Genomic DNA, 11,258 nt, shown 5'->3' on the forward strand with positions numbered 1-11,258 from the left:
TTCCCTACAAAATATATATATATATAAAGAGAAAGTGACACACTCATCCACGAAGCTTGCGAACCGCATATTGTTTTTGCACAAGAAAAGCATTGTAAGGGTAATGTCAATCAATCAGTCATATGCGCATGCATGATTTGTTTATACTAATGCAATGCGGTTTTATCTTCTGACATCATCGTACTGTTCTCACCTCCACCGCTCGCCTTGTAAATAAATATCTTTCCAAATCATTTATTTACCTATTTATTTATATTTATCACCATATAACGATTTCGTATTTTTATAATATTTTTCGGAGTACAAGACTTCCATGCATCATATCAAATGCGTGTCTGAATATAATCATAATTATTATATTCCAAATTTTAAGAAAATTTGGTGAAAGCGATGGGTTACGATAATCACACTCTTAATGTGAACGTAAATCATGGATATTTAATTCAGCATTATTTGAACAATGATTTTTTTTTTTTGCGTGGAGCATAACATATTATGATATGATAATTTGATTATTTAAACACTTCTTGTATTGGAATTCATTTGCTTAGCTATGTAAAAGTATTTTTTTTAAGAAAAATTAATCGAGTTGGTGGAAAATATATAGTAAACCGGTAATTAATATCAAACCCCAAAAGACAAAAAAAAACCATTAAAAAACGTGAAAAAAAGTAAGTAGGTCATGGGAATTCGGGAAATATGGTTACGATTACGAACCAATCTGCATGAATATTTCGTACGCTAAGGTTTTGATGCATTGCATTTTGCTTCCCTTTTCAATTTAAATTGTTTTCGTATTCAGTTTTTAATATAAAAAATATAGGACATTTATTAATTGTTGGTTGCCATATGAGTCATGAATGACAAATAAAGACGATAATCTATATAACACCTTTTGATATATATATATATTATATATATATATATATTGAATGAACCCACGTATGTAAAGATCCGAATTTTACTGCAAAGTCTATTCCAAAGCTCACATTCAATTTTGTACTCCCACACACACAAAATCGTACGTCACACATCACCAAAAGCACTAATATTCCTGATTCAAACGCTATAGTTTTCTTCCTAAATTATGTTCAAAAAGATACTGCTTATATATATACATATATATATAAATTCAAATATATATATATATATATATATATTATAGAGATAAACTAGTATTTAATTTAATTATTAAATATATAGTTTTTAATGTGCTAAAATATTTAAAATTTTAAATAATATCACATTATATCACGAGTAAAAAAAATCAAAGATAGAATAATGATTCTGGTATATTAAAAGTCTCATCATCAGCAAATGGTGTATGATGATTTGACATCTAATGCTAAATAAAAGGGGGCAATTGCAAAAATACCCTTAAATGTCGATTTCACTTACAGCCCATACCCTCGCACAGTGAAAAAAAAACGGCAACATCAGATATACCCTTATAAATATAGAATCCCTATAATACCCTTCCTTTATTTATATAATATTATAATATACTAAAATAAATAAAATATAGATCTATTTTTTATCCCTATTTTCTCTCTCCTCTTTATCATTGTCTCCCGCCATACATCGCATTATCTCTCTTCGAGTTTTTCTTCTTCTCTCTCTTGAATGTCTCTTCTCCAGCACGATTTTTTGGTAAATTTGCTCCAAAAAACTCATCCAATAAACGTAGATGTAGTGGTATTGTCGCTTATAGTGGCAGAAAAACGAGTAAGTGGAAGGTCTAAACAAAACCGATTTTCTAGATCTGGTGAGACTCGAAAAAAGAAAATCATGTTCGGTAGGTTCGGTCAGTACATCAATGATGTCACAGACGTATGAGTCATAATATTATGTTCGTGCATGTAATGACATTATCAATTCATATTTGGACTAATTCACTCGTGTATTATATGGTAAAAACAGTCGTCAAACTAATTATATAACACCTTTTGATATATATATATATTATATATATATATATATTGAATGAACCCACGTATGTAAAGATCCGAATTTTACTGCAAAGTCTATTCCAAAGCTCACATTCAATTTTGTACTCCCACACACACAAAATCGTACGTCACACATCACCAAAAGCACTAATATTCCTGATTCAAACGCTATAGTTTTCTTCCTAAATTATGTTCAAAAAGATACTGCTTATATATATACATATATATATAAATTCAAATATATATATATATATATATATATTATAGAGTTATATAAAAAAAAATATAATTGCAACCCACGCCTTCCACGTTCCTGTGTGCCAAAAGCAACTACCCATTCCACCACCCAATAGAAATGTTCTTCATCCTTTTCTATTGCATTTATTGTCATTTTATTATATATTACCTTATTTTATTTTTCTAGTTGATTATCGTGTTATCATGATAATTTGCTTGTAATATTATTTAATTATTATGATTATTATATATATATATATATAATACAAGTATGAGGTAATTCTTTTTTTTTTTCATTTTCCGTGTTAGCTCTTGTTTTTGTATTTTCCGCTCTCCTGAAAACTTTCGATCCTTTGGGAGATTATATTCCCTCGAAACTTGATTCGTTCAATTTCCTACCCACCTTATCCGTTTTCTTTTCTTTTCCTGCTCGATTTTTTCTCGCGCGAGAAAATTTCTCCAGTGAGATTCGTGTCCGCGAATCAGGTTTTTCCTCCCTTCCGCATTGGCGCGGGTTTTGTCTTTTCCGGCGGACGGGCGCGCTTCGGAGTTGGGAACAGATAAAGAGAGCAGCAGAAGAGTCGAAGTTTCCGGTGTTGTTTCTTGGGTGGGAAAAAAAGTTTCAATTCTCCTACGGTGAAGTGTGGAACTCTGTTCGTGTGTTGTATGAGAGATGTCGATAGCAAAGGAACCGGAGCAGGTGATGAAGATGAGAGATGGATCGGTACTCGGGAAGAAGACGATCCTCAAGAGCGATCATTTCCCGGGCTGCCAGAACAAACGTCTCTCTCCTCAGATCGAAGGCGCTCCCAATTACCGCCAGGTCTCTCTCTCTCGTTTAATTTGTTGCTATTTTTGCACGTCACTGGAAATGCCGAATTCGTTTCGGAGTTGTGAATTTGGCTGGAATAGGAGGACTATTCGAACTGGTTGCAGCACGGATGATTCTTGAAACCTTGCGTGTTTGTGTGTCCGTTCACCCGTGTTTTCGTGGGAAAACAATCTTCTTGTATCAAGAGAAAGAATTTGTAAACGGAACTAAATCACACAACTCGTGTTTGGGTCACTTGGCGTTTGCAACATCTTGGTATTATTTGAACTCCAAGATTATGCACCGAATCCCCTGAATTTTCCAGATCTTGCTTATCATCTCTTTCGTTTCTCAGTGTTAATGTCTATGTCCAACAATGCAGATACCGTATAGATTAGATCCCATGTTAGCTTCCACGAGTTTCTATTTGTTTCATACCCTATCTGATGGCGCTGGTTTCGTGGTCTTTGTTACAGGCTGATTCACTACGTGTCCATGGGGTTGCAATTCCAACTGCAGTTGGGATAAGGAACGTTCTTAGGCACATTGGAGCTCACAGAGATGGGAACCAAGTTCAAGTTCTTTGGATTAGTCTCAGGGAGGAACCGGTAAATAATCTATCCATCCGCTGCCAGCAATTACCGATATTGAATCTGTCCAAATGATCAAGTTGACTGGTGTGGCAGACATTCCAACCATTGGGGAAAGTTTTGTTTTTTTTTTTTTTTACCTGTGCAAAGATTAGAAAGCTGAACAGGGCAATAAATCCATGTTTCACAACGTTTTCCATGGTCACGAATTTGTTAACTAAACCAGTGGAGGCAAGTATTTGACTCTTGTGAATATGATCCAGTGGGCTGAAATATTATTAAACTTGGTAACTCAGACAACAAAGAAAGTGTAGGTTTGTGATGATACATTTCTTGTTTTAGGTTCAGTTTATTCTTCTTATTCAATCGCTCTATCATACGCATCTGGCAGGTAGTATACATAAACGGGCGGCCTTTTGTTTTACGCGACGTGGAGAAACCTTTTACCAACCTCGAGTATACGGTGAAAAAACTTGTCCTTTTAGCATATCTTCACATGTTCTTTCCTGTTTTCATTTAATTACTAGGAAGTCTTAGATATGGCATATAGGTCTTTTGCATTATTTGCGTTTTATACATGTTATTACCTTAAGTTCCCTGGTGTAGGTACGTCGTCTCCCAGATTCCTTCTACTTATAACCTTATTTCCATGTTTCTATGCAGGGGATCAACCGCGACAGGGTTGAACAAATGGAAGCTCGGCTGAAAGAAGACATTCTCCTGGAGGCGGCTAGGTGTGTCTTTTTTGCTATATATCATGTCCTTCTGGGACCTTGAAATGCTCTAACTTCTGTTTGTATCACTTGTTTTCTTTGGCTGCTGCTAAATCTTTTCGAAAATTTGCATAGCAGATATGGCAATAAGATCCTTGTCACTGATGAACTGCCAGATGGTCAGATGGTGGACCAATGGGAGCCAGTCTCATCTGATTCTTTGAAGACTTCACTTGAGGTATGTAAAATTGGAACCGATGAGCAAAACATGCACAGTGCGAAGTGCACTCCATCTTATGAGATTTCCAACTTCATCGCATTATTTTGCTTATTTTCTTGGTCCTAGGTTTATGACGAATTGCAAGCAGAAGGTTACCTTGTTGACTATGAACGTGTTCCCGTAACAGATGAAAAATCACCAAAAGAAACGGATTTCGATATATTGGTAAGTCTTAATTTTATGAAATTGGTTGATGCATTTCTTCAGTAACTTAAGTTATATACATGTGAGGAAATTATGCTGATTCTCAGAGGCTTACAACATGAATGCTCTTGTTTGCGCCTCTGTCCACATGGTATTAACTGGTTACCCTTCAATATATCAGGATTGACTATGGCCCTATGAATTACTATACGTTTATTCGATTTTTATGTCTTTGTCTGTATATCTTCAGATTCAGAAGATATCTGAGGCTGACATTAACACAGAGATAATTTTTAATTGTCAAATGGGACGTGGACGCACCACAACTGGTATGGTGGTTGCCACTCTGGTCTATCTCAAGCGTACAGGAGCATCAGGTACTTCTTTTGCTTACAGAGACATTTTAGACTTTCTACCAGAAGCTGTCATGTTGAATCTGTGGAGTCGGTAAAAGTTGTTATTAATCAGTGTCATTTTTTGTGTTCTGTATGCCATGTTGACTAAAGATATAGGTTTCCCAAGAAGCAACTCCTTGGGGAGAATTTATAACGCTGGCGAAAATATTACTGTTAGTTTGCCAAGTTCTGAGGAGGCGATCCGTAGAGGGGAATATGCAGTCATAAGAAGTTTGATTCGGGTCTTAGAGGTACTTAATACATGACGGTTCGAATCTATTTGTTCAATTTGGTCATCCTGCTGGTTCCAGTTACTAATTGGTTTCACGACTACAGGGAGGTGTTGAAGGCAAAAGGCAAGTCGACAAAGTCATTGACAAATGTGCATCCATGCAGGTAATATTTTTATTTTGTAACTACTGTATAGTTTTTATTCTATGAGTTAAGGGTGAAAAATCTGAAGTTTATTTATGATTTAACTTACAGAATTTACGAGAGGCAATTGCTACCTATCGCAGTAGCATTTTGCGTCAACCCGATGAAAAGAAGAGAGAGGCAGCACTCTCATTTTTTGTCGAGTACTTGGAAAGATATTACTTCCTTATATGCTTTGCTGTCTATCTTCATTCGGAGGGTGCTTTCCTCCAATCTGGTTCGCTTGGCCATGACAGCTTTGCTGAGTGGATGCGAGCTAGGCCAGAACTCTATAGTATACTCCGCAGGTACATGCCAACAAACAGATTACTTGCTTTTTTTAGGTGAAATCTAGATCCATTTGCTCGCATTTTTGGTTATGTATCTGGTTTCAATGTAAGCAGTTCGAACAAAACCTGCATTTTGTTTCTAATGTTTTTGTTGGTGTCATTTGCAATCCTATAAACTGCCAAAAATAGTAAATTAGAAGCATCAGATCATTTTCCAATATTTTCGAATCACATTATAGTGCATGTTATATGAAATTGAACTTACCTGATATTATTGTCACACTTGTGATCAGTTAAGGCGATGGGTGGCATGTTATCTGAAAGTGTCTTATATAAGTGGAAATGCTTCATCCAGGTTGCTAAGGAGAGATCCTATGGGTGCTTTGGGATATGCAATTACGAAGCCTTCCTTGTCAAAGATAGCAGAATCTACTGATGGGCGCCCCCATGAGATGGGTGTTGTTGCTGCACTTAGAAATGGAGCAGTGCTTGGAAGTCAAACAGTCCTGAAGAGTGATCACTGTCCTGGTTGTCAAATTTCAAGTCTACCAGAGAGGGTGGAAGGAGCACCGAATTTCAGAGAGGTTCCAGGATTTCCTGTTTATGGTGTTGCAAATCCAACCATTGATGGTATTCAATCTGTCATCGAAAGAGTTGGAAGTTCCAGAGGTGGCCGGCCAGTTTTTTGGCACAATATGAGGGAAGAACCTGTCATTTATATCAATAGAAAGCCATTTGTGCTACGGGAGGTTGAAAGGCCATATAAAAACATGCTAGAATATACGGTAATAAATTCATGTTTTATCATTATATTTCATATACAATCAAGCATTCATCAGGTTTTAGATGCAATAATTTTAAACATTTTTTAAAATTATGATCTTTTAATGTACTTTCAACTCCTCTGAATTGGTTTGGATATTAACATAATATCTCTGTTAGGGCATTGATCGAGATAGAGTTCAGAGAATGGAAGCTCGTTTGAAGGAGGATATTCTGAGGGAAGCTAAGCGGTATGGGGGTGCAATAATGGTCATTCATGAAACAAAGGATGGACAGATTTTTGATGCATGGGAACACGTGAATGCTGATTCTGTTCAAACACCTCTCGAGGTTTACAAATGCTTAGAGGTTGATGGCTTTCCTATTAAGTATGCACGTGTGCCTATAACCGATGGTAAAGCTCCCAAAAGTTCAGACTTTGACACATTGGCAACGAATATCGCTTCTGCTTCGAAAGACACCGCTTTTGTCTTCAATTGCCAGGTTGAGTTTCCTTCGAGGACCCAATCTTCTTATGTATCTGGTGATACCCATTTACCACCATGCTGGGCTTTTCTGATTGACATAACGTTTTTTTCTCTTTCACTTTGACATTCACAGATGGGTAGAGGAAGAACGACTACTGGAACTGTCATTGCCTGCCTTGTGAAGCTTCGCATCAATTATGGGAGGCCCATTAAAGTTCTTTATGATGTTCTGACCCACGAAATTGTCGATGAAGATTCCTCTAGTGGTGGTGAAGAAAGTGGAGGTAATAACCCCGAAAGAAGATCTCGCAATTTTGGACGAAGAACTGAAGAGGAACATGGCCACGCTTTTGGAATGGACGACATCCTTTTGTTATGGAAGATCACTAGATTATTTGATAATGGGGCTGAATCCCGTGAGGCATTAGATGCTGTGATCGATAGATGTTCTGCTTTGCAGAATATCCGTGAAGCTGTTCTGCAGTACAGGAAGGTTTTCAACCAACAACATGTCGAGCCAAGAGTGAGGAGTGCGGCCCTGAAACGTGGTGCTGAGTACTTGGAACGATACTTCCGTTTGATTGCGTTTTCTGCCTATCTTGGAAGTGAGGCTTTTGACGGATTCTGTGGCCAAGGAGATTCCAAGGTTACGTTTAAGAATTGGTTGCATCAGAGGCCTGAGGTGCAAGCAATGAAGTGGAGTATAAGGTTACGACCTGGGAGATTTTTCACCATTCCTGTGAGTCGTCGTCTCATTATTCAGGGCTGACAAAAGGTCTGAGCATGAAGCATGTGCAATTATTAACATAGCGTATTTTGAATGCAGGAGGAATTGCGGTCACAGCATGAATCCCAACATGGCGATGCAGTCATGGAATCTATCGTCAACGATCGCAGTGGGTCTGTCTTGGGCAAAGGCTCTATACTCAAAATGTATTTTTTTCCTGGCCAAAGAACTTCCAGTAACATGCAAATTCACGGTGCACCTAACCTATGCAAGGTACACTTGAAAGAAGATGTGATTTGTTTTAATGAGAAGCTGCCTGATAACTGGAAAATTTAATTGGTGAAATGTATGCCGTTTCTGCCTAGTTTGAATTATTACACACTTTTTTTCCAGGTTGATAGGTATCCTGTGTATAGCATGGCGACTCCCACAAGTTCTGGTGCTAAAAAAATGCTTGCATATTTAGGAGCCAAACCGAAAGAAGAAGGTGGGGATGTCACTAAGAGAATAGTAGTGACAGACTTGAGAGAAGAAGCAGTTGTCTACATTAATGGGACTCCATTTGTTCTGAGAGAACTGAATAAACCTGTTGATACCCTCAAGCATGTTGGAATAACCGGTCCAGTGGTATGCATCTATACTAAATGCAGCTCAATTCCACATCTATGCTAAACCTGTTGACACATATCCATATTGCAGGTGGAGAGCATGGAAGCACGGCTAAAAGAAGATATACTGTCAGAAGTTAAAGAAACTGGTGGCAGGATGCTATTGCATCGTGAAGAATACAACCCGGCGTCAAAAGAGTCTCGAATAATAGGATACTGGGAGAATATTTTCCAAGATAATGTGAAGACACCTGCTGAAGAATATGCTGCTCTAAAAGCTGAAGGCTACAACATATCTTACCAGAGAATACCCTTAACCAGAGAAAGGGAAGCATTGGCTTCTGATGTCGATGCCATTCAGTACTGTAAAAACGAGTAAGTATTACATTGTGGCATGATTCTGTCAGCATTCACGTTCCAGTTAAGTTAGCAGTTTGCAGAACTAAGATAACGGTTTCCACCAGCTCGGCAGGGAGTTACCTATACATATCACATACTGGATTTGGAGGAGTTGCATACGCAATGGCCATCACTTGTCTTGGACTTCAACCTGGTCAGAACTTCACAACCGAGACATGGGATCCTGCCCCGAATCCAAATTCCAACCTGGAAGAAGATTTGCCGTCCCGGGCGACTGAAGAAGAAGCATTGAGGATGGGGGATTACCGTGACATACTGAGCCTCATAAGAGTGCTTTCCCATGGTCCTCAAAGCAAAGCAGATGTAGACGGAATCATTGAACTGTACTCACCCTATAGTTCCTTGCTCGTTTCTCAACTATCTTTGTGTTTTAGATAACCATCTCTTTCTCTCGAAATAGGATTTTGCTGAATTTGTTCCTTTTGTTTTTTGGAATCAAAAGGTGTGCGGGTGCAGGGCATTTAAGGGAGGACATTCTCTACTACACCAAAGAACTGAAGAGGTTTCCGAACATGGATGATGAAAACCGTGCATCCATCATGGACATGGGCGTAAAAGCCCTAAGGTTTGCTCTACTCCATTGATTTTTTTTTGTTTTGTAAATTTTGAGGTAATGTATTACGTTACGTTCCTGAAGTGGAAAATTTTGTGGTGGGAGAGCAGGAGGTACTTTTACCTGATAACATTCAGATCGTACCTATACAGCACGACGCCGAAAGAGATGAAGTTCGTGGACTGGATGGAAGCTCGGCCAGAACTCGGGCACCTCTGTCATAACCTCAGGATAGACAAATGAAGCGTTGGGTGTTTGATGAGAGACTAGGAAGTTTGGTTGGTTGCTACTGCTAGTGTAAATGATGTACAGCCTTCTTGTGTTTTGTTTGCTTGTTAGCTCCTTGTTGTGTCCATAGCTAGCTTCCCCTCCTTAGATGTATGGTAGCAGATATATCCTATAAGCCTCTGTTTGCCGCGGCAGGTTTCTCTTCTCATATGGCTCCTCGCTGGCGTCAATAAATAATAATAATAAAAAAATATACCTAGTCTTTTCTGTTCTTTTACATGCGTTGATATTTCATTCTAGTCTCTCCGCAACCGCATATATAATATATATATAAGGGTGCGCGCGACTTAAAATTCAAATCGAAGAGAATTTCGAAACGAACCCAAAACAATCTTCTCTCTCTCAGGAAGAGAGAAACTCGTTTCCTTTCCTCTCGTTTACCTCTGTGTCGCCTCTCTCTCTCTCTCTCTCTCTCTCTCTGCATAGAAGAAGATTACGTAGACGAGACTGCACACTCAAGATTCATTTTGAATCACGCTTGATCTCTCCACCCGATCGACTCAAGGTACGTTTCTTGGCGGATCGTCGAATTCTGGTGGATATTTTTTTTCTCAAATCTTCGAGAAATTTAGTTGCGGAATTCCAATTTCGAGTAGCTTATAACGTTAGAATCTGAATTTGCTGTGTGTTTCCGTGTTCGTTCCTGTTTGAATTCCAAGTACGTTAGCGATTTCATCTGCCTTTATGAATTTGTATCTGATTCCGTAGTCTCCATATTCGTCGTTATTCATTCTACTTGGTATTTTTTATTTTTTTTGTTGTTAAAGGTTTTTTGTTTTGATTTCCTAAAATTTTACAAAATAATTGTTCACACTCTCAGTGGTACCCTGAATTACATCGGAAGGTTGATGCAACAAAAAATTAACTATCATTCTACTTGGTATTGTCACTACGTAGTTCACTTTTCTGTATTTCCTCGGTTAGCTAGGCCTTCGGTGTGTAGTAAGTAGTAACGGACAATATAGTTCAAGACTACCAAGTTTATATATAGAGGTGATGTTCATAAGAATTTTGTTTTGGAACTTCTGCAGTTTGGTAGCTGTTGGCTGAAATGGAAGAAGAAGGGAATGGAAGCTCCAGGAAACGCGCGAAACCAGCTGTATGTTTCTTTTAGATAGTAATTTTCCAGAGATTATGATGATTGTGTGTAGAAGTGGATTTCTGGTATTCATTGTGTCATGTAAGTGCTGGTGACGCTGTCCTGAAATTGGACAGGATAAAGAGAAGAAGGGAGATTCCAGAGACGGAACGACCAAAGATACCACGGAGAATGAAGAAACTGAGACAAAACTTCCTGCTTCTGAAGAGATGGAACTTAATATCGCCCAAATTCATGACAAGATTGAACGATTTACTCGGATGGTAAGCTGTGACTACCAGAGAATTAAGTCATCCTTTTATTAAAAGCACGGGTATGAGCAGATTGCATCATTTGTAGCCTGCTGATCTGGTTTTCAGTTTTTCATGATGCTTCTTTCATCAGAATATGCATTTTTTTGCATGTTGCATTGCTATCGTCTATAGGTTTCTAACCTGCTAGAATCAGGGAAGACGATGTTCAAGGAACTCAGTGACGAATTTGAAGAGCG

General features: G+C 38.2%; 2 protein-coding genes across 5 annotated transcripts in view; both read left to right on the forward strand.

Annotated features, from left to right (window-relative positions):
- Positions 1-2,512: 2,512 nt before the first annotated feature.
- On the forward strand, positions 2,513-9,862 carry LOC104817410 (paladin-like). The gene is made up of 19 exons (XM_010546597.2): positions 2,513-3,009; positions 3,474-3,605; positions 3,979-4,050; positions 4,251-4,321; positions 4,439-4,538; positions 4,647-4,745; positions 4,975-5,101; positions 5,231-5,370; positions 5,456-5,515; positions 5,606-5,841; positions 6,179-6,608; positions 6,766-7,089; positions 7,207-7,812; positions 7,900-8,073; positions 8,194-8,427; positions 8,500-8,783; positions 8,873-9,151; positions 9,271-9,393; positions 9,492-9,862. Exons 1-19 carry the CDS (start codon positions 2,860-2,862, stop codon positions 9,622-9,624), a joined length of 3,774 nt encoding a protein of 1,257 aa, XP_010544899.1. The 5' UTR covers positions 2,513-2,859; the 3' UTR covers positions 9,625-9,862.
- Positions 9,863-10,001: 139 nt separating this feature from the next.
- Positions 10,002-11,258, forward strand: part of LOC104817412 — a 2,758-nt gene continuing 1,501 nt past the window's right edge. For 3 of the 4 annotated variants that reach the window (XR_772523.2, XM_010546601.2, XM_010546602.2), the window contains exons 1-4: positions 10,002-10,174; positions 10,701-10,768; positions 10,885-11,031; positions 11,194-11,252. Coding sequence is in view for 3 of the 4 variants with exons in the window: in XM_010546601.2 (XP_010544903.1) it covers positions 10,721-10,768; positions 10,885-11,031; positions 11,194-11,252 (254 nt within the window). In the remaining variant the exon portion in view is untranslated. The remainder of the gene's footprint in view (positions 10,175-10,700; positions 10,769-10,884; positions 11,032-11,193; positions 11,253-11,258) is intronic. The other variant, XM_010546603.2, reaches the window with a different exon arrangement.

This window comes from Tarenaya hassleriana, unplaced genomic scaffold (assembly GCF_000463585.1).
Source record: "Tarenaya hassleriana unplaced genomic scaffold, ASM46358v1 Cleome27, whole genome shotgun sequence".
Classification (NCBI taxonomy): domain Eukaryota; kingdom Viridiplantae; phylum Streptophyta; class Magnoliopsida; order Brassicales; family Cleomaceae; genus Tarenaya; species Tarenaya hassleriana.